Here is a 26,408-nt window from a genome sequence, read left to right on the forward strand (position 1 = left end):
ATCAAAATGGATTTTTATGCATAAATAGATGCATAAAAGAATTTTTTTTAAATTATAAAAGTGTTACTTTCACTAATATTGATTTTTATGCATAAAATGATGCATAAAAGAATTTTTATTATTATAAAAGTATTACTTTGACTAATATTGATTTTTATGCATAAAATGCATAAAAGAAAATTTTTTTATTATAAAAGTGTTACTTTCACTAATATTGATTTTTATGCATAAATAGATGCATAAAAGATTTTTTTTTAAATTATAAAAGTGTTACTTTCATCAATATTGATTTTTATGCATAAATAGATGCATAAAAGAATATTTTTTATTATAAAAGTGTTACTTTCATCAATATTGATTTTCATGCATAAATAGATGCATAAAAGAATATTTTTTTTTATAAAAGTGTTACTTTCATCAATATTGATTTTTATGCATAAAAGAATATTTCTTATTATAAAAGTGTTACTTTCATCAATATTGATTTTTATGCATAAGTAGATGCATAAAAGAATATTTTTTATTATAAAAGTGTTACTTTCATCAAAATGGATTTTTATGCATAAATAAATGCATAAAAGAATTTTTTTAATTATAAAAGTGTTACTTTCATCAATATTGATTTTTATGCATAAAAGAATATTTTTTTTATTATAAAAGTGTTACTTTCATCAAAATGGATTTTTATGCATAAAATGATGCATAAAAGAAAATTTTATTGTAAAAGTGTTACTTTCACTAATATTGATTTTTATGCATAAATAGATGCATAAAAGGATTTTCTTTTATATAAAAGTGTTATTTCCATAGAAGTCAGATTTTATGCATAAATAGATGCATACAGAATTTTTATACCAAAATAAGAGTTCTCTTTAATCCTATGTTTAAATCCCATGAATATTGGAAAATGAATAAGAAAATACTTTGTGAGAGAAAATTCTACCGTTTCATATTCTCTAGGATGGTAATGAGAAAATTCAAAAAAACTATCGAAGTCGGAATTTTAGATAAATGACTAATTTATTTCTCATAAGAATTCGTGATTAATTTTGAATTCAGTAAAGTAGTAATTGAAATATTACCTTCGAGAAAGATAGTTCAGGGAGAACCTTCTAGATTCAAACCCTGAATCAGACTATGACCAAGACGTAACTCCTTCGTCAGTTTCATGAAATGATGATGTGACCAGTTCAGTAATCTACACTCAAATCACCCACCGAATCTGAAACTAAGTTGAGACCTTTGATTTTGATCTGAGAATCAAGAATTCAGAATTCGAGAAATTTTGCTTGGGAATCCAGACTTGTGATCTAGAAGTCTTGGGATACGGAATTAAGATATACTCATTGTATTCAAAAGAAAATCAAAACCCCAAAACAAAGGGAGAGATGGGACTCTTTGCAATATTCATTTTGATTAAGACGCCGGCTGACTCGCCCTCGCTAAATCTCTCGCCTCCCCCCCTGCTCCCGCCTGTCCCCCCTCCCGCGTCCGCTTGCCCTCCCGCGTCCGCCTGCCCCTTTCGTGCCCCCCTGCCCCTTCGTGCCCGTCTGCCCTCCTTTCGCGCTCGCCTGCTCCTTCGCGTCCTTCGCGCCCTTCGCTCCCCCCTCTTGCGTCCTTCCGCTCCCGCTCCCCCTCGCCTCTCCTCCCTCTGTCATCCGCCTCTCCCCACCTCGCTTTCGGTCTTTCCTTCCCTGCTCTGCGCTCCCCCCCGTCCCGCTTCGCCCTCGACTTAGCTTCAAACTCTGACGGAGGTCCCTCCCGCCCCACCTCAGAGGGACTCTTTCGCAGCCCCCTCCCCCGTCCCTGAGGATACCCCCATCAGGCTTTCTCTTCCGCCAGAAGAGGAAGCGAGCCTCGCCGCAAAGGTGGAACGCCTCCAGGCACATTCCACCATCTGCCGTATAGTTGGCACCCGCCACAGCAGAGGGGAGATCCGGGATCTTCTCCAGGCCCGCCTTCTTGCAGATGTGGGCAAGATCCTAGACGTTCAGTAAGTGCCGCGGCCATTACGAGATTGTGTTTGAGACAGCCCAGAGCGTGGCCCAGGTCCTAGCCATGAGTCCCCTTGAAATCAGGGGCACTTGGACCTTCTTCAGACATTGGCAGCATGGTTTCGACCCGGCAGCGGTCGAACAGAGAGAGCGCCTATTCCATGTCACAGTTTGCTTTCCTGGACTTCGCCGCGAGTACCTTCCGCTCCTCTCCAAGATAGGATCATTGGTGGGCTCGGTGCTTGAGACTGGCCCCACAGCAGCTTCAGTGGTGGCTAGAGCAAAGGGCCTGCTGCCTTCGGTCAAAGTTTTGGTTCCTGACATCTCCTCCCTTCCGAAGGTCATTCAGTTACCTAGGATGGGGGGGGGGGATGGATCGATCAGAGAGTGGAGTTTTCGGAGCTCCTGAACCAGTGTTTTATATGCAGGCAGGTCGGCCACCTGGCCAAAGCCTGTCCTCGCAGGAGAGCCCGACCTTCACCGCAACAGCAGACCTCCGATGGCCCGTCCACAGATGCAGCTCGGCAGACAGCCTCCGGGACACCTGCTCAGCCCACAGAGACCTCTGATTGGCAGCCTGGACAGGGGCGTCGTAGAGGGAGACAGCCACAGCAGCATGCCCCGAGACCGACGCAGCAGCAGACACAGCCTCAACATCATTGGGTTCCAGTGAGAAACAACTTTGCTCCCCTCCAGGAGGAGACCCCAGTGCAGACTAAGGATCAGGAGATGCGAGCGTCCCCTCCTTCACCTCCACCCCCCCCTCCCTCGTCCCCCCCTCCCGCCTCGCTTCCACCCTCGCCTCCTCCCGTTCCCGCTCCCGCATTTTCAGCGTCTCCTTCCCCACCCCCTTCTCCCCCCCCTCCTCCCCCTCCGCTCGCCTCAGCTCCCCGGGAGGCATTGGGAGTGCCCTGGCGCTCACCTGCAGTCCGGTGGGCACTGAGCACCGACCTTGCTCGTGTACCGCAGAGGAGACCTACCATGCCGATTCGTGCTTCACGGATATTCTCTATCCGCAGTCGGTTGAGTAGTCTCGACACTAGACAGTGCTCGGAGGCTTTCGACTACTCCTTTACACGCCTATTTGGAGCAGAGGGCCCCCATGAGCCAGCACCTATGAGAGTTCATGTGGTGATACTGCCGGCCGAGGGGAGGAGGCACTTGATTCAGCGGTGGCCTTCTCCTTCCCTCTTTGCGGCACTAGCGACCGGGAGTGGACTCTGGATCTTGCTATTAGTATTTTGCAGACACAGGCAGTTGAGTTTTCTCACCATGTGAGCGATTTGGAGATTACAGACATGGTAGGCCGACTCTGGGAGTTGGCACATTTCTTTGATACCGGGAGTGCGGATGCCTCCAGGAATCGACACTTGGTGGTTCGCATAGTGGCAGACGTAGCGCGAGACCCTGGCTATGTATGCATACATGAGGATTCTTTCTCCGAGCGGGAGGCAGTCGCTATGAGACACAACCACTGGCGCCTGGTCTGAGACTCTTGCAGCACACCGGTGGGTGGGCAGATTCGTAGTCGCTCGGATGGGGATTACTCTCCATCCAAGCCGCTTGCGAAGGCCCGCCGTATGGCTGAGACAGCCTCAACCTCAGCAGGTCATCCATGAGGATCATCTCATGGAATGTACAAGGCCTTGGCGGCGCACACTATGTACGTTATCGTGGTTGCTTGAGGCAGGAGCTTCAGAGATGCCTGGTTGGGGGCAGTATTGATATTTTGATGATGCAGGAGCACTATTTGAGTGAGAGCAGGATTTGGAGATATGGTTCGGTGATGCCTGGTGGATGGGACAATTTTTGGTCTGCAGGTTTTGGCCCCTTGGGAGGGCAGGGAGGAGTATGTATGGTCATTGCGGATGCATGGTGGCAGGCCATTGTGGATCGTGGGGTCATTGTGCCTGGTAGAGCGCAATATGTTATTCTGAGGATGCACGATGAGCACATTGGTGTGCTCAATGTCTATGCACCCAATCATGCTAGTGCCAGAGCAGAGTTGTGGACCCTTGTTACAGATGCATTGCCCGAGGCGCACATTGGTGTGTTGGGGGAGACTTCAACATGCTTGAGGACCCGTCCGATAGGGTGGGAGGCAGTCATGTTACAGTGCACGGCACGGAGCTTGTAGCTTGGGAGCGATTTTGTATGACACTGCGGATCACTGATGCATGGCAGCATGAGGCTTTCTCCCGTTCTCAAGACAGTCTTAGTTTTTCTCGATCGGATCGCCGGAAGGGAGGGATTAATTTATCACGGATTGATCGCTTCTATGTGGGCAACAGGGTCGGGGAGCGTGGTGGCTCGGTTGGCATTCTTGCTGGCATCTCTTTCTCAGACCATGCGCCAGTTATTTTGACTCTTGAGGAGGAACACAGGAGACCAGCTTGCAGTTGAGGATCCCAGAGAGGATACTTACAGACCCCAGTCTTTTTGAGGACATTAAGAGGATATGGCAGGATAGCCAGAGCTCTGACCTGGATGCAGCAGGCTAGTGTGCCCAGGGCTCATCGAGCTCAACTCTTTTTTGCACGCTACAGCCTTGACACGGCTAGGAGAGACACGAGAGCGGGAGTGTCGCTTGAGACGTAGCCTTGCTTCGCTCCAGCGCCTTCAGGAGCAGTAGCCCACATGTGAGTGGGTAGCGTCCCAGCTGAGCCAGGCACGTCAGGAGGTTCGAGAGGCAGAGGAGCAGAGACACGAGTTTTACTATCATTGCCAGGCCTCTCAGTGGACTCAGCTTGGTGATAGAGTGAATGGGGAGTTTTTTGAGATCACCGGACCCCGCCATGCTCGAGCAGGAGTACGCCAGCTTAGGAGGCAAGACGGATCGTTAGCCACTGAGCCCGAGGAGATTCGAGCTATTGCCACTAAGTTCTACAGAGACCTGCTTTCAGCGGAGCCAACCACGGAGGCACGTGATGCTTGCAGACCGACTGAGTGGACCCATGTGCAGAGGAGGGTCACAGATCGTATGCACACAGCTTTGGGTGCGCCCCTTTCAGAGGATGAGCTTGTTGAGGCTTTTAGGGCCCTCCCGCGTCATAGTTGCCCTGGGGAGGATGGTTTGACGCCTGCCTTTTTTATGCGCTATTGGGACCTTTTGGGGCCAGGCCTCCGCAGGGGTTTTCAGCATGTTTTGGACACTGGGGTGATGCCACAGAGTTTTTCAAAGAGCTTGATCTTTCTTATCCCCAAGGGGGAGGGAGGGTCAGATGATATTCGGCAGTGGAGGCCTATTACGATCCTCAGTATTGTTTACAAGGTCCTAGCCAAGGCCTTGAGTTTGAGGATCCAGCCCTTCCTTGGGGATTTGATTCATGCTACCCAGATAGGCTTTGTCAAGGAGCGCAGTATCCTTGACAACATCTTCACCTTCTGGGAGGCGACGGCCCGAGCTAGGTTTCTCGGCGAGGACTTGGTCGTTATGCTTCTCGATTTTGAGAAGGCATACGATAGAGTCGATTGGGGTTTTCTGGAGGGCACTATGCTTCGCGTGGGTTTTGAGCCAGACTGGATTCGAGGAGTGGCGGCTCTATATTCCACAGCCCGTAGCCAGGAGTTGATGGCAGGAGGACGGGGGCCGAGTTTTGAGCTGACCAGATCAGTCCGTGAGGGATGCCCTCTCGCGCCGTTCCTTTTTCTTTTCTTTGCAAAGGCTATGAGCATGTATCTGACAGCAGAGGAGGGTGGCTTGAGAGGACTCCAGCTTCCAATCCGGGGTGAGGACTTGCTTGATTCTGAGTTTGCTGATGACACGGGATTGTTTTTGCATGGCAAGGAGGCCAATCTACAGAGGGCAGAGTAGTCTCTACAGGTTTTTGGTGTGGCTTCGGGAGCATTGATCAATTGGCGCAAGACAGTGGCTTTTTGGATCAGTAGCGCTCCCACTCCGGCATGGAGCCCAGACCCGGGTTTTAGATGGATTCCTCCTGGCACATCAGTGCGGTATCTGGGACACCTGAGTAGCAGATCACCACACTTCTTCTGAGCATTCGGAAGAAGCTTCTATATTGGAGTACAGCTCGGCTTTCCTTGGCTGAGAGGGTGGTGGTGACAAATCAGGTGCTTTTAGCGACTGTGGTATATCACGTTGTTAGAAGTCATCTCCTGTCTATTTGTATACACCAGGGCCTCTGTTGTGGGTGTGCCCGCCCGTATATCATTTTTCCACACTCCCCGTATTTTTTCCCTATTTTTCCCATTTTTTCCTAGTGGTTGGAGGGCTGCCAGGTGATGCCAAGAGCACCCTATTGCTGGCCGACTGGATCTACATCAGTCGTGGGCTTTAGGAGTGCTGGCCGACTTGCTTTGCTTAGGCGTAGGCATCAGATTGCTGGCCGACTGCTATTTTCAGCAGTCGTGGGTATTTTCTCAGTCGTGGGCACCATCTATAGCTGGCCGACTGCTCACATGGAGATGTATATATTGCCCCTCAGCCCCCACCACTTTCTCATTCAGTTTTTCGGGATCTTGTGTATAGAGAAGAGTTTACACACCTATCTCTCTGTGTTTCTTGTGCTGATTATTTTCTGCAGTCTACTTGCTCTTGTCTACCCAAGTTTGGTTATCATTTCCGCTGCATATTCTGACATGGTATCAGAGCCCTAGGCTCTAGGAGATCTTGGGCGTTTTTCTGAGCAAGAGGGGGAGCAACAGGTTGCTGATCGGTGGACTGTTTCGGGCTGAACGGGAAGAGAAGGTGCAAGAGGAAGGCGGGCAAAAGGGGTTGGACAGCCACTTGCATATTTTCTGATTTTCAGATTTTTTCCCACCCACCCACCCTTTCAGGTTACTCTTCGAGATGGCAGATTTACTAGAGATGGCCAAGAAGCACGTGAAGATTCCGACTCTCCCCATGTTCCCAGTGGATCTTCAGTTGGACGGGTCCAATTACGGCATCTGGAAGGTCATGATGGAGTCAGTTCTGGAGTCATATGACCTTGCTGATTTTATTATCATAGGGGTGCCACGGCCGGAAGCTGAGGAAGGGGAGTTATTATCGACGAGGAAGGACCGAGAGGCACAGGCACACATGTGGGACCGTGTCAACGCCAGGGTCTGATCGTTTATATTCCTCAATTGCACACCACAGGTGATCAACCATGTGAAGCACATGACGCTGGCGAGAGGCATATGGGAGCACTTGGCTTCTTTGTACAACAAGGTGTCACCCATGAAGCGGATATCCTTGGAAGTGCAGATGCGGGTTATGAACCCTGCAAAGTCTTCGACTATGCGGGAACACATTAACAAGCTGCAGGCCCTTCAGCACAGGAAGTCCTTCAAGCTGGGAAAGAGATATCATCCGAAGATATGGCCATCATGTTACTTTCCCACTTGCCTGGTTAGTATTCCGCTTTCTATTCCTCATTGATCACGAGTGGCAGGCTCAGCACCATTACTTGGGAGGAGCTTGTGCCAATGGTCTTGGACCAGGAGGAACGTTTCATGAACCCTCCTCACGGCGGAGGTTCGGAGGCCTTAACTGGCCAACGGTCGAAAGGCCGTAATACCAACAAGGGCAAAGGGAAGGCTTCACCGGAGAAGTCTTCTGAGAAGAAGCCTGATCCAGAACGAGAGAAGCTGAAGGCCGAAAGATCGTGTAATGATTGTGGCGAGAAAGGCCACTACTGGAGGAAGTGCCCTAAGCGGACAGGGAAGAGTGCTGATTCCTCAGCCTCAGCTGCGAAGACTCCGGCATTTGTGCACTTGGAGATGGTGGACTCCGATGCTTCATCATTCGAGCGAGGAGGCAGTTGGCTTCACCGCAAAGGATACCCGGGAATGGATTCTTGACAGTGGTGCTTCCAGGCACATGACTCCATCCCGTGACTTCTTCCTGGATCTGAAACGGCAGTCAGGTCGTATTTTTATTGGCGATAACTCCACTATTCCGATACATAGTGAGGGCCGGATGGAGATTATTCCCGACGGCAAGGGGGGCAAGCATGCTTCCCGTGTTCTTTATGTCCCTGCTCTGGGCTTTCATCTTTTGTCAGTGCATGAGGTATGCAAGACTGGCTTTCGGGTGGAATTTGAGGAGCATTCAGTTGCTCTAAGGGACCGTGAGACAGGCAAAGTTGTTTGGGAAAGCGGTGTGGAGAATGGCATCTACAAGCACTCTGCACTCTCCTCATTGACAGGCTCTCAGGTTGGAGATTTGTGGCACTTTCGTTTTGGCCACTTAAATGTGGATGCTTTGCGGCGCGCCTTCCGGGACCAGATGGTGGTTGGCTTGCCAGATGTTGGTACTAGGCAAGGACGTTGCAGTTCTTGTATATGTGGTAAGCAGCACAAGGAATCCTTTCCGAAGCAGGCTTCCAGGCGGGCTTCGAAACCTTTGGAGTTGATTCACACTGACTTGTGTGGACCACAGCAGATACCATCCTTGGGAGGATCTCTCTACTTCATGCTGCTTGTTGATGATTGTACCAGATTCACGTGGGTCTACTTTCTTTCCCAGAAGGACTAGGCTTTTGCTCGGTTCAAGGATTGGCACGTGATGGTGGAGAAAGAGTCTGGATTCCAGGTCAAGACTCTCAGGGCTGACAAAGGAGGTGAATTCTCCTCGACTGTATTTTTCCGGTTTTGTGCAGATCATGGCATCAAGAGGGAATTGGCCAATACAGGATCGCCTTCGGAGAATGGAGTTGTTGAACGTAAGAACAGGACTGTGGTGGAGATGGCGAGGACCATGCTGGAGCATCGTGATCTTCCTCGTCCACTTTGGGGTGAGGCTGTGGCAACAGTTGTCCATACCATTAACCGCTCTCCGACGACTTCTGTACCCCATATGACTCCATTTGAGGCATATTTTGGCAGGAAACCCGATGTCTCGCACTTCCGTGTCTTTGGGAGTGACGCGTATGTACATATTCCGAAGAAGCAGAGGGGGAAGCTTGACTCCAAGTCCCGCAAGCTGGTATTTGTGGGGTATAACTCTCTTTCCAAGGGATACAGGTTGTATGATCCAGAGAGGAACGAGATTGTTGTCAGCCGGGATGTGGTCTTTGACGAGCATGTTCCAGCATCCACTGTCGAGGAGCCGCCACTTCTTGGAGATCCAGAGGAGTCTGATGATGATTCCCAGTCTCCCACTCCAGTTGATTCACCTCAGTCATCACAGGAGGTTGAGCCCGCAGCTGGAGTTGAGCCCCCGCGATCACAGGAGGCTCCACGATCTGTTCGAGTACCTAGGTGGTTGTTAGACACCCTTCGGGAGTCAGGTGTCACGGAGCTACCCTCCGAGTGGACCACAGAGGACGGCCCTCGAAGATCACATCGAGTCCGAGATAAAAGCAACATGGCGGAGCTTCTTCAGGTGAACTATGCTCTGATGTCTCGTATCATGCGGGATAAAGAGCCCACTTCCGTAAAGGAAGCCCTTTCACAGGATACTTGGAGGGAAGCCATGCAGGTGGAACTTGACGCCATCGAGAAGAACAACACTTGGGAGTTGGTACTGAGGCCGTCGAAGCGGTCAGTCATTGGTGTCAAATGGGTCTTTAAGACCAAGTACGCGGCTGATGGGTCGGTGGACAAACACAAAGCCAGGCTCGTGGCTAAGGGTTATGCTCAGTGGCCAGGCATCGACTACGAGGATACCTTTGCACCGACAACGCGGATGACCACGATTCGGACCGTTCTTGCCCTTGCTTCTTCTCAGAGGTGGCCCGTGTACCAGATGGATGTAAAATCTGCGTTCCTTAATGGTGACCTGCAGGAGGAGGTGTACGTTGAGCAGCCTCCAGGCTTTATTGTTCCAGGATCGGAAGGGATGGTTTACAGGTTACGTAAGGCCTTGTATGGTCTTAAGCAGGCTCCCAGGGCTTGGAATCAGAAGATTGATTCCTTCTTTATTCGGACTGGATTTCAGAGATCGGTTGCAGATCCGAACCTGTATCTCTTTCGGGAACGCGGCATGGTCACACTTATCATCCTTTATGTGGATGATCTCATTCTCACCGGCGGTCATGTGGAGCACATTGGAGTGACGAAGGCTACCTTGTCAAAGGAGTTTGAGATGACCGACTTAGGCTTACTCCACTTCTTCTTGGGATTGGAGATCTGGCAGACCCAGAGGGGGTTTTCCGTCTCTCAGCAGCGGTATGTTCATGAGTTGCTTGAGGCCTTTGGGATGGAGAACTGCAAGCCTATTACTTCGCCGATGGACCCGAACACAAAGTTAACCGTTACAGATCCTTGTGAGTCAGTTGATGCCTCGCAGTACCGGAAGTTGGTTGGTTCATTGATCTGGTTGCTGAACACCAGATTGGACTTGAGCTTCTCCGTGGGGCTGTTGAGCTCTTTTATGCAGACGCCATTGAAGACTCATTGGGACGTAGGATTGCGGATCTTGCGGTATCTGCAGAGTACGAAGGATCTGGGACTCTTTTACACAGGAGGGAATGGAGTCAAGCTCCAAGGTTGGAGTGACTCAGATTGGGGAGGAGATCCAGACACGAGGAGATCTACTTCAGGATACACTTTTACCCTCGGCTCAGGAGCAGTTTCTTGGAGCAGCAAGAAGCAGCCAACTATTGCCCTTTCTTCGACAGAGGCAGAGTATCGGGCTGCTTGTGGTGCTGCTTGTGAGGTTGTATGGCTGCGGAGGCTGCTAGGCGAGATTGGGTTTCCACAGAGGGAGCCCACAGTCATCCAGTGTGATAACCAGAGTTGTATAGCTATTGCTCGGAACCCATGCCCGGACCAAGTATATAGAGATACAGTATCATTTTGTACGTGAGAAGATCTTGGCGGGTGACATCTTGCTACTTTATTGTTTGACGGAGGACAATGCGGCGGACCTCTTCACGAAGTCTCTACCTCAGGCTACGCTAAGGCGGCACTCCAGCTCCCTGGGGTTGGTTTCACAGCCAGGAGCTGAGAGGGGGTGTTAGAAGTCATCTCGTGTCTATTTGTATACACCAGGGCCTCTGTTGTGGGTGTGCCCGCCCGTATATCATTTTTCCACACTCCCCGTATTTTTTCCCTATTTTTCCCATTTTTTCCTGGTGGTTGGATGGCTGCCAAGTGATGCCAAGAGCACCCTATTGCTGGCCGATTGGATCTACATCAGTCGTGGGCTTTAGGAGTGCTGGCCGACTTGTTTTGCTCAGGCGTAGGCATCAGATTGCTGGCCGACTGCTATTTTCAGCAGTCGTGGGTATTTTCTCAATCGTGGGCACCATCTGTGTAGCTGGCCGACTGCTCACATGGAGATGTATATATTGCCCCTCAGTCCCCACCACTTTCTCATTCAGTTTTTCGGGATCTTGTGTATAGAGAAGAGTTTACACACCTCTCTCTCTGTGTTTCTTGTGCTGATTATTTTCTGCAGTCTACTTGCTCTTGTCTACCCAAGTTTGGTTATCATTTTCGCTGCATATTCTGACACACGTCTTGCTGGATTTTCTCGAGCTCTTGCATCAGCCAGGTACAGAGGCTGATCAGGAACTTTCTTTGGTCAGGGCGGGATGGTCAGCCGGCCCGAGCAAAGGTTGCTTGGGCAGTTATTACTCTTCCGCTGGCCCAGGGGGGCTTGGGCATTATAGATCGAGCTAATCAGAGTAGAGCCTTGTTGGGGAAGCTTATTGTTCGGGGGCTGCTTCCAGGCGCTGAGCCTTGGAAGGAGCTTCTTTTTCAGCGGTTGCAGGCTAGAGCTCCCCCAGCAGGGGCACTTGGGCACCAAAGATACGGTGGATCTTCATAGAGATGAGGAGGACAGGCCTCAGTAGAGGATGGGAGGACAGATTTGCCTTGAGCATCCTGCGAGCTTGGGAGTTGCTGAGACCAGGGCTTTCTCAGAGACCTCCCACTTGTGATGAGGAGCGAGCCAGACAACCGCTCATCTGGAGCCCCGCGGTACGCACAGAGCAGGGTCATATGCTGGGTTCTCGGCCTCGTCTAGCCTAGGGACCATTGGCGGCAAGCCCAGCACGCATTTTTGGAGATTGACAGGCCTTTTGCAGTCTCCTGGAGGAGATCCAGGCAGAGAGGCTGAGTCACTTCAGAGGGGGATTGATTATGAGGGATGACATTCAGGAGGCACTCACTGAGGAGTGGTTCACGCCTTTCGAGCCAGCGGCCCCACGGTGGATGGGAGCCTTTACATAGTTAGAGATCCTGATTGCTGTCAGAGCTTGCACTGAGGATGGTAGATGCCTCTACTATGAGATACAGGATGAGGGCAGACTTCAAAGAGTGGAGGCGGAGTCACCTTTGGTTGCAGAGTGCATCTTTGAGAGGATACGGGTAGTGGCCATCGCTTCTCGGAAGTGGCATATTGATCCAGACCCTGCAGATGTGGACTCTGATTGGCGCATATGGCCATATGCTGCGCGTCCCTTGGCCCGGCTCCAGTGGGACCTTGGCGAGTACGATGCGTCCCCCGAGGCCACAGAGATCATCTTTTTCCAGTACAGTGTTCGGTTGGGGAGGCATATTTTGACTGCGAGGAGGATGGTCTCTCCAGTTGCATCGGAGCATTGGCAGCTACAGGGACTCTCACAGGAGTTCTTGGAGGATTTTTGGACCAGGCTCTGGGCTAGCAGACAGGCACGCAGGATCTCGGCTTTCCAGTGGCTGGTTGCCCACAGGGGCTCTGCAGTTGGCACCTGGCTTGTCTACAGTGGCCTTCCGCCAGCCTGCGTCCGATGCAGCCACCCATTGGAGACACAGCGACATTGCCTATGGGACTGTCCATAGGCGTAGCAGATTTGGCTGAGGATTCTGCGCATTTTGGCCCAGAGGGAATGTATACGTGGGGAGCCGCTGCTTGGTCGACTTCGTCAGGGTTAGCTATGGGATGCGAGACGGAGCAGGCCAGCCAGGCCATCAGATTCATTGGGGGCCAGCCTCACCTTGTTCCTTCACCGGATTTCTCGACAGCCGGCTGGACACAGGAGAGGGATTTACGATGGGAGCTCCTCAACAGTCTCACCATATGGTTCACCTGGAGAGCCCGTTGTTTCAGGGCTTTTGAGGGGAGACTGGAGCCACTAACAGAGACTGTTCGGGCTATCTGGCAGGAGTTGATTCACACCCTGCGAGGACAGTATGACCGCATCCGCGGCGACTCGGATCGAGCGATCTTGCAACACCAGGCTTTCCACACCACTTGGCGTAGCAGCCCTTTCTATACTCTACACGCGGGTACCCCCGCTAGCACTACAGGCCACCTGTTTGGATTTTTCCCCCTCCTATTGTATGATATAGCCTCTCAGTTTATTTGTACTTTTCTGCACCTAGGGAGAGTCTCCCTAGCTGCCTTGATTGGTCTCTGCTCTGCCTTCTTATGAGCAGGAGAGGGTTTGTAGTCCATTGGGCTTTTTTATAACTAATGAAAGGATCTTTTCATGGAAAAAAGAAAAAAGAAAAAAGAAAATCAAAATTAAAAACTTGCATAGAAACCCTGTTTTCTTAAAGGACTGTCTTACGTCAGAATGTTGGAGGAAGCATTTGGTATATGTGTTTTTCTAAGGGAAGTTCGGTTACAACAGCTGGCGGGGAGTGTTCAAAGGACGGCTCACACGGCAAAAACCTGCCCAGGTCTTGTGACCAGCCTGGGTGTAAAATGGTGTGCTTCCGGTACGATAGGCGAGGACCGACGAAGCGGTCCCTGAGTGAAGTGCCAGGACACCTGAGGAGGATCCTGGAGGGTTCTGACCAGGCGATGCACGGGCTCGCGGTGCCAAGAACACCCATGCGTATGTCGTGGAAGATATATATGTATGATGACGAGAAACTTATTGTAATCTGTTTTACTGGATCTCGTTGCTGACGTGCTAGTCTCAATGGAGAGTCCAGGGTGATATTGTTTTGTGAGAAATAAGGATTGAATGGAAATTTTGAGTTGTGACATCTATACCCAGTAATTGTTTGTCAATGGATTGTTTTATAAATTAAAGTTTAAAGAGGAGTGTATACAAAAGCATTACCTTGAATGCTTCGCTTTGCTTGTACCTTCTTGAAGACTCTTGGTGGAATGGTTCACTTATTATTGAAAGGGGTCCATGAATAGTGTCGCAGATGCGCTTAGTCGAATTAGAGAGGTGAATACTTGTCGTTCACACCGAGATTACTATTGACTTATTTCAGTCATTGAGAGGGCTTTACAGGATTGATAGTTATTTTGGTCCATTTTGGCAGAAGATCCAAGACGGGAGCTCATTGATTGACCAAGACTCAATGACTGGGCAGCCTACTATTCAGGCTGCAGAAGGTCAGTGGATGATTTGAAATGGTTTACTATTCCGTAATGATAAAATTTGTGTACCACAGATCCCGGAGATTAGGTCCAAGATTCTTAAGGAGTGTCATGACGCCCCTTCTGCTAGACACCCTGGGGTACACAAGACATTATCGTTAGTGAAACACACTTTTTATTGGCCAAAGATGAAAGGGTATGTAGAAGATTTTGTTCTCAAGTGTCAAGTTTGTCAAGCAAATAAAGCTGAACGCTTTAGACAGGCTGGGATGTTGCATCCTTTGCAAATCCCAGGTAATAAATGGGAAAGTATTTCCATGGATTTTATTACCGGATTTCCAAGAACAAGTCAAGGCCACGATTCTATTTGGGTTGTGGTAGATCGCTTGACAAAAATGGCTAGATTTTTACTGACCCGAAAGACCATTATAGCTACGCAATTAGCAAGGCAGTTTATCGAGCAATTGTTTAGACTGTATGGATTACCGCAAGTCATAGTGAGTGATAGGGACTCTAAGTTTACAAGTGACTTTTGGAGACTTGTTTTTGAGAAGTTGGAAACAACTTTGAATTTAAGTTTCTCAGATCATCCTCAATCTGATGGCCAGACTGAAAGAGTTAATCTGAGTAGTTCATAGGAGGATTATCTTCTTATGTTAGAATTTGCATATAATAGTACTAAGCATACGAGTACAGGTTTTAGTCCTTTTATGCTTATGTATGGTTTTCAACTTAGATCACCTGTGACAGTGGGATTTTCAGGACTTCAACATGATGCAGTACGTAATTTTTTGCAAGATATGCAAGAAATGTTACAAGTTGCGAAGGAATCTACTAGAAGTGCTCAAGACAGAGACAGATTTTATTCTAATAGACATCAATCACCCAGAGAGTTCTCTGAAGGAATGATGGTGTATTTGCGAGTTGCGAAAGATTCCGAGACTTTCGGACAAGTCGATCTCCGAAATTATCCCTTAGATACTGTGGACCATTTCGTATTACATGACGGATTGGTTCAATCGCATATGAATTGGATTTGCCTTCTCATATGAAAGTTAGGGAGCTGAGTTAGGGATAGACTAACGGGCGGGCACCCAAGTATGGATGGACGGGTGCCCAAGTGTGGACGCCCGATGATTGGCCAAGAGCCTATAAAAGCGTGGCCAAGGTTAGTCATTAGTTAATACAGGGTCTCATGTGTCTTTGTGAGAGCTCTATGGTCAGGAGCCTGGATCTAGTGCAGACGTGCACCTGCTTTATGCAGCCGAGGCCGGCAACAGTCTCAAGGCCTGCGAAGGTAGCTTCGTGGCGGTATGAAACGTCCTGAGGTAGAGATTGGTCGGTACGTCCATCTAGTTAGCTCAGCTCGTAGCTCGGTGGGGACAGCCAAGACTTGTGGGCTTGCCCACGGCTGTCAAGGTTGGGAGGTGAGTCAGGCTTGCACCCCCTTCATGTTTGTTTGGTTTGTTTGCAGGTTTCGAGTCTTCTACCAGGAGCGTTGTAATATGCGGAAGCTTTGGAGAAGGATCGGTACTTCAAAACTCAGAAATCAGCACTCTTTTCGCGATGGAATTAACGCACAAACTGAAAGGAGATGTGCAGAAAATAGAGAGAGAAAGGGGAGATGGAGAGGACACAGTATTGGGTCCCAATTACGGTTTACCCTCTATAGGGTCCCCACCACGGATGGTGTATTTGCTTTATTAGAATGATGTAAATCTGAAAACAAAATACAGAAACTTGACCTTTTCTTGGCTGGAGAATCCTGCCCTTGACCTTCAGTCCTTCACCCCTTTGCTTTAGCAACTTCTTGGCTGTCCTGGCCCCTTTTTGCTTGAGCACTTGGTGAATTATGAGATGGCTTCATTGATTCTTGGCTGGGGTATTTATACTCCCCTTAGCATCCAGTCGGCCAGCTTAATAAAACCCCACGACTAGGTCTTTTTCAATAAAATGCTTTCACACTATATAATATGCTGGCCACTCTGCGCATGCCTGTGTGGGACAGTACCAGGCTGCTGGGCACTCTGCGCATGGGTGTGGGACTGCCCCTACACCTGGCCGACTTGCTGGGTAGGGTTTCTAACCCTGTCGGCTGCCTGTCCAACAGCATTAAAGCTGGCCAACAGCCCTTCCAGCCCATGCCATGGCTGGTGGGCACGGCTTGGGCCCTCCTGGCCCCTTGGGGGTGGTTCTACACCTCCCCCATGCCCACACTAAGGGTGCAACTCTTCGCACTGGGGTAGCCCTATGGGCTGGCCCTATCTCTACATGCAAACCTATATGCCCACAGAGGTTTGGCATCCAGTTGCAAACTAGACACACAGAACATCTGACATCATTCCAGAGGGAGACTCACAGCGCGGACTGGCACTGATTCATGTGCAGGACAGTGCACACCTGACCTTGGACTCATGTGCAGGACAATGCACACCTGACCTCGGATGACTAAGATGGATCCCTGGCTGACTCGTCCCGGACTGGGCTCACATGGGACCAGTTCACCGTCCCAGGTCCTGCACCTTCTGTACAGAAATGTCTACGTGGCATCCAAGTGCGGAATGCACGTGACATCCCCTTCTGCTTAACTTGACGGAAGCTGCATAGCCTCCAAATAATCCGTCAATAATGCCGGATAGTCTTCGAAAAATTCTTTGTCGAGCCATACCGCTTCATGAGTTCCTCGGTCCTGAAACTTCGTGAGGAACTGTCGTAGTCTTCGGCCTGAGCCATGCTTGAAACGGTGCAGAAGGATCTGTTCTGGAACCATTACCTCTGCTTCATCAATAATGTCTGGTTTCGCTTCGTCTTTGACCTCTAAAGGGGGTGGACCTGCATATGGCTTTAACCAACTGACATGAAATACATGGTGCATAGTCCAACTCGGAGGTAGCTTTAACTGCATAGACACCTCATTAATCTTTTTCCGGATGGAAAATGGTCCGAAGCTCCTGAAGGACAACTTTGGGCATCGCTTGCCCACCTGCTTCAATCTTTGCTTCATAATCCGAAGATACACCCAATCCCCTTCCGAAAACTTCATGTCCCTTCGGTCTTTATTGGCCTGTCGAGTGTAGGCTTCTTGCGCTTTAGCCAATGTGTCTTTAACGGACTCTAGGATCTCCTGGTAAGACTCCGTCACTCTGTTCGCCTCCGGTACTGAAGACGAAGTCCTGGTTAACAACGACTGGAAAGGCCTTCCAAACGCTGCCTCATATGGAGTCCTGCCAATAGCTGAAGAAAAAGAGTCATTCAAAACAGCTTGAACTAAAGGTAAAAACAATTCCCACTTACCTTGCTGATCGTGGACATAACACTTCAGCACATCAAAGGCCAACTGGTTGTATATCTCTGTCTGGCCATCTGTCTGTGGGTGGAATGCACTGGAAAAATTCAACTTAGTACCAAAATTATCAAACAATGCCGTCCAAAAATGACTGGTAAACTTGGCATCTCGGTCTGACACTATGGTCCTAGGAATCCCGCCAATCGGGTACCAATGCCGAATGAATAGCTGGGCAACATCCTCGGCGGTCACATTGGCCTTGCAAGGAATAAGCATAACAAATTTGCTAAACCTATCAACAATAGTTAAACGCTGCGTATTACGCTTACTCGGACTGGGAGGCAGATTTGTGACAAAATCCATCGAAATGTCCTGGAAAGGACCCTCAGGAATTGGCAAAGGCTGTAACAACCCTATCTTCTTTCCACGAGGAGCTTTCACCTTTTGACAAATGTCACAGCGTTGTACATATGTAAACACATCACGCCTCATCTTTGGCCAATAGTATTGCCGTTCTAATTTCTCCAGAGTCGAATTCATGCCCCTATGACCACTTGTAATGGCGTCATGGGCATCATGGAGAAGAGTTGCCCGGAATGGCTTCATGACACACAGTCGGCCTTTGTAGAAAAGCCAACCATTGCGTATCAGAAAATGGCATGGTCCTGTGGCATCCAATGCTTGTTCCCACTGTGTACCGAATTCCTCGGAATCCGCGTACGTGTGCTTCATGTCTTCTAGTCTTGTACCAACAAGGTCAAGTCTAGTGGTCTGAATCGCAGATACTTGTCCCTTCCTGCTCAAAGCATCGGCCACTGGATTGGCCTTTCCTGGAAGGTACTCAATCATGCCACCGAACTGCTGGAATATCTGACTCCAGCGGTGTTGTCGATCACTCCACTGTGCACTTGGCATCGTCTGAATCCAGCGCAATGCCTGATGGTCAGTGCGAACCTCAAAGTCATGGCCATACAGGAAATGTTTCCAATGTTTCAAGGCCTGTATAACTGCTAGGAGTTCACGATCATAGACTGAGTAGTTCTTCTCGGCGGGCAGTAACTTACGAGACATGTAAGCTACTGGATGACCATTCTGTTGCAATACACCTCCAATTGCGATGTTACTCGCATCGGTGATCACTTGAAATGGTTCGTCCCACGAGGCAAGGGCTAAACAAGGCACTTCTGACAAAGCCACCTTGAGGTTCTGGAATGTCTCCAACGCTCTTGGAGTCATTCGAATCTTTTGCCTTCTTGTTTTCACTCCCTTTAGCAGATCGGTGAGGTCTGCCGAGAGATCAGAAAACTTGTCAATGTGGGTGGAATATGCCTGGCATATACCCACAAATGATCTAATGTCATAAGCGGTCTGAGGTACTTCCCAGTTAACAATCTCGGCCACTTTAGCCGGATCAAGTCGAATGCCTTCAACACTAATTATATATCCCAAGTAATGTACCTGGAACAGATAAAATTCTGACTTCTTTTCATTGACATAGAGCTCGTTGCTTTCCAGCAACTTAAGGACTTTCTCCACATCAATGTCATGCTGCTCAACTGTAGCTGAAAATATGAGTATGTCGTCCAGAAATATGAACACACTCTCTCCAATCAACTCTCGGAAAATACGCATCATCATGCGGTTAAATGTAGCTGGGGCGTTTGTCAATCCAAATGGCATAACCACAAATTCATAGTGGGCCCGTTCTGTACGGAAGGCTGTCTTGGGGATGTCCCCCTCTACAATCCGTACCTGGTGGTACCCACTCTTTAAATCCAGTTTGGAGAACACCTTAGCTCCATTCAGCCTCTCGAGAATATAGTCAATTCGAGGCATCAGGAATCTGCTCTTGATAGTCAGCTTGTTGAGTGCACGATAATCGACACACAACCGAGAAGACCCATCTTTCTTCTTGACAAACAAGATCGGTGCTTCAAATGGCGACACGCTGGGGCAGATGAAGCCAGCTTGCAACAATTCTTGGAGTTGGCGGTCCAACTCCGATTCCATTGCCTTAGAAAGGCGATACGGGAACTTGCTCGGGGGTTCCGAGCCTGGGAGGAGGTCAATCTTGTGATCCTCCGGTTTGGACGGGGGAAGCTGGGGAGGGAGATTGTCCCGAAGAAAAATCTTCTGGAACTTTTCATGGAGAACCGAGTACTTCTCGGAAGCACTGGCCACCGTCTGGGCTGTCTGGATGTAAATCATCGCACACTGTGCGCCTTTCCTGACTGCTCGCTTAGCCTGCAAGTGGCTTATGAGCGGAAAGTTTGGAATACCTGGCTCACACTTAAATGGTCACCGGGGTGTTTGACACATTCCGATCGATCTGGAACGTGTGCTTGTCCCACTTGACATCAGGAAGAAACTTGTGAAACCACTGGATACCCAAAATTATGGCCCCTCCTACAAGAGGGGCAACCATAAAGTCACGCACAAACTCTATGCCCTGAATCACTAACTTAGCACCTAGAGCTTCATACTTGACGCTCGTTGTCATACCTGTGCTAAAACCCTCAACTTGTTTGTCCACCGGAGTCAGCTCGAAACGGGCACGCCTAGCGGCCTGTTCCGTGATCACATCCTCCGTGCTGCCGCTGTCAAACAAGACAACGACTCTCTGGCCACCTATGTAGCCAAAGGACTTGAGCAATTCGTTGCGCTCATACTCCTGGTCGTGGGCGCCCTTCTGCTTATCTTCGAGCTCCCGGCTAATAATTGCTCCAACTGAAGCACCGGGGGTTGAAGAACTAGGGGTAGCCGCTGGGGTCTGTGTGGGAGCTGTGCTCACCACGGAAGCTATGGAGGCGGCGGCGGCCTTTGGAGGCTTCTTCGGACAATCCCGAGAAGTATGTCCTTTTGTGTGACAAAAGAAACATCTACCCTCCTTCCTGTACTGAGCAAGCTCCTCAGCACTCAACTTGCCACCTGTCTTGCCTGCCTCCGCTTTCTGGTCTGGAGTAAGCTTAGACGCATTGTTCGAGTTCTTGGAGCCAGAGGCTCCCGGGCTCTGTCCTGGGGAAGACCCCGTCTAGTTCTGGCTTTTGCCCTCCCAGGCGTTAGCCTTGGGAGAAGCTGGCTGGGAAGTCTTGGGCTTGCCACCATTGTGTTTCATTTCTGCACTCTGCGCAAGCGAGAGTGCGTCCTCAAAGGTGGCTGGCCTAAACATACGCACCTCCCATTGGATTTGCGTGTCCAGGCCATACAAAAACTGCCCTTTCTTGTCCGTATCAGATAAGCCTAATTGCAGACACAAGGTCGAAATTTTATTGGCAAACTGAAGGACTGGTTGCGCGTTCTGACGCGCTCCCCTGAACTCGTCTTCGAGTTGCTCAAGGTAGTGGGGCGGTAGAAACCGCTGCTTAAGGTCGCGGACGAACTCGTCCCACACATAAGCTGCCATACCTGCTCTGGTGTGGGCATGAGCCCACTGAGTCCACCAAGGAATGGCCTCACCTTCCAAGTACCAACTAGCTAAGATCACTTTGTCAATATCTGTTTTCCTAACTGCGGCAAAGTAAGCTTCAAATTGATGTAACCATGAATACAGAGTAGTGGGATCGAGTTTACCATTATACTTACTGAAATTCATTTTCTCGGGAAAATGATTCGAGGGCGCCGTCGGTGTCAATCTGGCGTCCAAAGCTCTGAGGTAACGCTCGTGTTCCACTCGTCGCATGGCATCGTCTTCTCGTTGTCGAATCTCCAATGCACGCATCTGCATCTCAAGCAAGGAGCTTGGCTGCGGCTATGACCCCGCGAGAGGGTCCCTGTGACGAGGATCTGGTATCTGGGATACGGAAGGAGAGGGAGGAGGAGATGGAAAACGCGACGCTGGAGAGCGAGAACGCTCCTCCAGAGCCAAAATCCGCGCCTTCTGCTCATCCAACTTGGTTGTCTGGTCTGCGATTGCTTGCATCATCTGCTGGAACATGTCTGTGACACTCAAGCCGGGTGTCCTAGCTGGGCTGCCTGGTGCACTCTGGTCCCATGGTTCTGGTTCTCTCTCGTCGCCGAAACTCGCCATAGCGGGAAAATGCAATTCCTTTCCGGAACGCAATCTGACCATCCACTATCTGTGTGGGAGACTTCCGGAGGCTTCCGGAGGCTAAAAACCAACCGTCCTTCGAGGGACAGGAGTCACTCCGAAAGGGGTAGTCCACCGGCGTCTAAAAACCAACCACATGAGCGAAAAAATTTTCTGGATTTCTTTGCTGAATCTTTGTCCTTGAAGTGAGCTCTGATACCACTGTAATATGCGGAAGCTTCGGAGAAGGATCGGTACTTCAAAACTCAGAAATCAGCACTCTTTTCGCGACGGAATTAACGCACAAACTGAAAGGAGATGTGCAGAAAATAGAGAGAGAAAGGGGAGATGGAGAGGACACAGTATTGGGTACCAATTACCCTTTGTAGGGCCCCCACCACGGATGGTGTATTTGCTTTATTAGAATGATGTAAATCTGAAAACAAAATACAGAAACTTGACCTTTTCTTGGCTGGAGAATCCTGCCCTTGACCTTCAGTCCTTCACCCCTTTGCTTTAGCAACTTCTTGGCTGTCCTAGCCCCTTTTTGCTTGAGCACTTGGTGAATTATGAGATGGCTTCATTGATTCTTGGCTGGAGTATTTATACTCCCCTTAGCATCCAGTCGGCCAGCTTAATAAAACCCCACGACTAGGTCTTTTTCAATAAAATGCTTTCACACTATATAATATGCTGGCCACTCTACGCATGCCTGTGTGGGACAGTACCAGGCTGCTGGGCACTCTGCGCATGGGTGTGGGACTGCCCCTACACCTGGCCGACCTGCTGGGTAGGGTTTCTAACCCTGTCGGCTGCCTGTCCAGCAGCATTAAAGCTGGCCGACAGCCCTTCCAGCCCATGCCATGGCTGGTGGGCACGGCTTGGGCTCTCCTGGCCCCTTGGGGGTGGTTCTACACCTCCCCCATGCCCACACTAAGGGTGCAACTCTTCGCACTGGGGTAGCCCTATGGGCTGGCCCCATCTCTACATGCAAACCTATATGCCCACAGAGGTCTGGCATCCAGATGCAAACTAGACACACAGAACATCTGACATCATTCCAGAGGGAGACTCACAGCGCGGACTGGCACTGATTCATGTGCAGGACAGTGCACACCTGACCTTGGACTCATGTGCAGGACAATGCACACCTGACCTTGGACGACTGAGATGGATCCCTGGCTGACTCGTCCCGGACTGGGCTCACATGGGACCAGTTCACTATCCCAGGTCCTACACCTTCTGTACAGAAATGTCTACGTGGCATCCAAGTGCGGGATGCACGTGACAAGCGTTCTACGAGGAGATCCTATGGGGATTTGACAATGTGTTGGCCAAAAGAAGAGAAAATCATTAGTAACACTGTTGGCTGAAAAGCCTATGGATGGAAGGGAGATTTGAATGGCAACCAATTGCCACAAAACATGGAACAACTCCTACGAATTTCTAAGAAAATGGGAATGATCCCCTTGGAGAGGTGGAAGCTTTGCGTAGGAAAAGGCGGTCAATAACACTCCCAAAATTGTATTACCCAAGCATAGAGGATAACTATGTGGGGGAGGTAATACAGTGTCAATGTGCCAGCATATCCTCATGTCGTGGCTTAAAGAGATATTGTGGAGAGTGTTGTGAAAGATGTGATGTGTGTAAAAGTCCACAAAAAGATATGATTTCTTTTGATTACATGTCTATCTTAGCTCAACTGCAACTTTTGTGTCGATCATCCACATATTGCCATGAGATTCTCGCAATGTGGAGAGCAAGAGATAGATGGCTTGGTAAAGATGAGAGAGCAGCCCTATGCGATACATGAATTTTGGGATGGGAAAAAGGTTCGACAGTATCAAGATTTTTGAAACCCAATGAAATATTGGGAACTTCCTTTTCCTTGCCCAATTGAAGCTTGCAAAATGTTCTATCGAACATTTCCGACAACCATGAGAAGTAAAGAGCTGGACATTGGATGCAATGAAGATGGAGAATACAAATTCTCTTGTTCACGGTGTAGAACACTTGTTTCTCATAAGAAAAAAAGGATCAAGGTGAGACATTTAAAAAAGCATTTTCTTTGTTCTCATGTTTGCAAGCATTGTAGAATGCTGATTTTTTATCCTCTTACATAGGGAGATCCAAGAAATTTTGCGTTGATGTGTCACTAGGATGGACTTCAAGCTGCCTCCACAACACAGAAAGATAGTGGTGTTATTGAAATGGTTGTGCTAAATGGGGGAAAACGAGGAACAGTAGGGCCATCGCCAATAATTTTCTTGCCATTTAGTGTGATTGAGCTTGAGAAAAAGCATGGAGACTTGCTTGGTCTTTTTCTTGTGCCTTTGCTTAATGATCTTGAGAAGCTGTTCATTGATGGATTGGATGTTAGATTCAATTATCCTTGCTCTAAGATTAGTGAATGTCTTCAAGAATCAAATGAAGGCTCATGCTTACTTAGAGGCATGCTTATGTTATGGACAGGAGATCACCTAGCACAGTCTAAACTTGGGCTATTTAAGAATGGTGGGAAGAGTGGGTGCATAAGAGATCAACCACTTACACAAAAACTAAGTGAAGATACCTTATTATGTTTATGGTGAGAATAGGTATCAAGGAAGGTATCCACCAGCCAAAAGAAAAATAGAACATATGCTCGAAGCCTTGCAAAAAGTGAAGAGGGCAAGGACATTGAAACAAAAGAAAGAAATTCTGACCAATGTAGGTCTTTTTGGAGAATCATGTCTATGGAGGTTATACCACCTATATGGCTTTGATCTTTGCCTCGATCTAGTCTATGATGTGATGCATATACTTGCATTGAACCTATTTAAGAAGTACATTCAAAACAATGCTTTAGGGTACGACTAATGAAACAAAGAAAGCAATAGATGGTGCTTTGAAAGAGGTTTCAAAATTAGTACCAAAGACACTAGTCTTTGCAGGAAGATGGCCAAACAACATAACCAAGCACCATGGACTGTACAAAGCAGAAGAGAATCAGAAATTTGTATAGTGGTGTTTGCCATATATTTTAGATAAGGTAGAAGGAATACCTAATGTGCTCAGAAGTGTTGGAATGTTGCTCACAGATATAGTACACATATTTTATGGTTATACTAGGCGTGAAGGATGGAAGTTGAAGGATATAGAGGTGGCACGCAAGCTTCTATTATCATGGCGTATTCTCACTGAAGAGTCAGAGGGAGCAAATTCTTCGCCTTTGGAACATGTTGCAGGTATGGTTTTCATGACTTTATATCTCATGAATGAATTTCTTTATTAGATTTCAACAAAAATTTAATGTGCTTCGCATTGTTTCTGGATAGGAAATGTGAAAATGTTAGATGATGGTTTACGACATGGATCACATGATAATTGTTGGTGCTATGATTTCGAAAGAAGTATATCTAGCTATCTTTCAATATTCACAAATAATCACAGCAATGAGATGACATACATGCAGTATCATAGTAGACTCTTATTCACAAGAGTTAAAAATCAGCTATATGCAGAGAAAAATGGATTGCTACCAAACGAGCAATGCGTCTTGGAAATGCATAGGTTGTTGGAAGCACCTCAACACATTCTAAGTGATGAAAGTATAGCATTTGTGTGCAAGGAATGGCATAATAAATGCATATTAGTTGCATCATCAGAGAAAGTTGCAGTAGAGGTATTAAAGAAAGCTGAGTCATTGTCTTCCATGCCATGTAGAAGTATATTGCAAAGGAAAGGAATATTGGTTGGTCCCTCAAAGCGTAAAGTCATGATGTTAAGTCTGTGGGAGCATCATGAACTTGGCACTTACTATAGGGATTCTGCATTGGTGGGCTACAAAATGTGCTACTCAAAGATTTTTCTTGAAGGGATTATGTTGTTGCAGATAATGTTATAGTACGGGAGGTCTTGTGGGTAGCCATGCACATCACTTTTTCCAAACTTACAGGTTGCAAAAATTTGTGGTCCTCTCTCATGAACATCTCGGAGAACTTCAAGCCTTTGCCACTGTAGAGTACTTCAACTTGGGCAATGATTTAAGTGTTCTTCCAATAAATGAAGCAATTGGAATGAGAATTCTTAGGAGTAGCGAGTACTCACAAAAGATGTTGGGCATTCAAAATGTGCATGATATATGCGACAAATGTTTCTTCATGCCGTCCGGAATTCAATGTGGGCAAATTATTTATGAAATGCAAGACTTCACAATTCGCAGCCGCCTATTAGAGATTGGAAGACCTGTTTGTGTTCCACCATGGTTGGAGGCAGGAGACATTGTGATTGTAATGCCTACTGAGGATTCCTCAACTTCTCACATGGCTATTGTAAGGGTGGTTAATGAAGTAACACGCAAGGTTCGATTAGGATTCTTGTGCAAGGATTTGGATACAGGAGATCTGGTAGTAGCAAGGGAAGATGGTACTTGGTGGGATTGGAAGGTATGTGTTGAGGTGGTAAACGGATGGACAGCTAAGCTATAGAGGAAACAATAGTAATAATTGGCAACCTTGAGCGCAGGCAGAGCATACGTTGGAAAGAAGTGGTACGTGTCAAACCTTCTTACTTTTTGAGCTTCAGAGTTTGTAAATTTAATTACATTGTCTAATTTATCTTTTGAAAGAGCAGTTATGTTCAATGCAAGTAATTTACCCAATCTAACTTGTGTTTTCTTGTATGAAGAACTCTTCAAGTTGACGGCACGATGAGAGAACTATCAATCATACAAAGGTGATTTGCTTGAATAGCTTCATTCTTATGTAAAAGAAAACATTTCATTTCTTGTTTTAAGGGGTAATTAGCACAATGTGTGTGTAGGTGTTTGTTGATCAAGGTGGGACTCCTTTGAAGAGTGAAAGGGTACTTCTCCCAGGTCTGATTGCTTCTTCTCTATGCAAA

General features: G+C 48.2%; 1 protein-coding gene across 2 annotated transcripts in view; it reads left to right on the forward strand.

Moving 5' to 3' along the window:
• LOC147608131 (uncharacterized) overlaps nt 1-25,802 on the forward strand; it is a 29,995-nt gene extending 4,193 nt beyond the window's left edge. The window contains exons 2-3 of one of the 2 annotated variants that reach the window (XR_015264601.1): nt 24,636-24,751; nt 24,842-25,802. Coding sequence is in view for 1 of the 2 variants with exons in the window: in XM_086789913.1 (XP_086646039.1) it covers nt 24,592-24,751; nt 24,842-25,410 (729 nt within the window). In the remaining variant the exon portion in view is untranslated. Of the gene's footprint in view, nt 1-24,003; nt 24,752-24,841 lie in introns of those variants that run through there. The other variant, XM_086789913.1, reaches the window with a different exon arrangement.
• Nucleotides 25,803-26,408: the final 606 nt, after the last annotated feature.

Source organism: Cibotium barometz, chromosome 54, assembly GCF_041138505.1.
Source record: "Cibotium barometz isolate CiBa-2024 chromosome 54, ASM4113850v1, whole genome shotgun sequence".
NCBI lineage: Eukaryota > Viridiplantae > Streptophyta > Polypodiopsida > Cyatheales > Cibotiaceae > Cibotium > Cibotium barometz.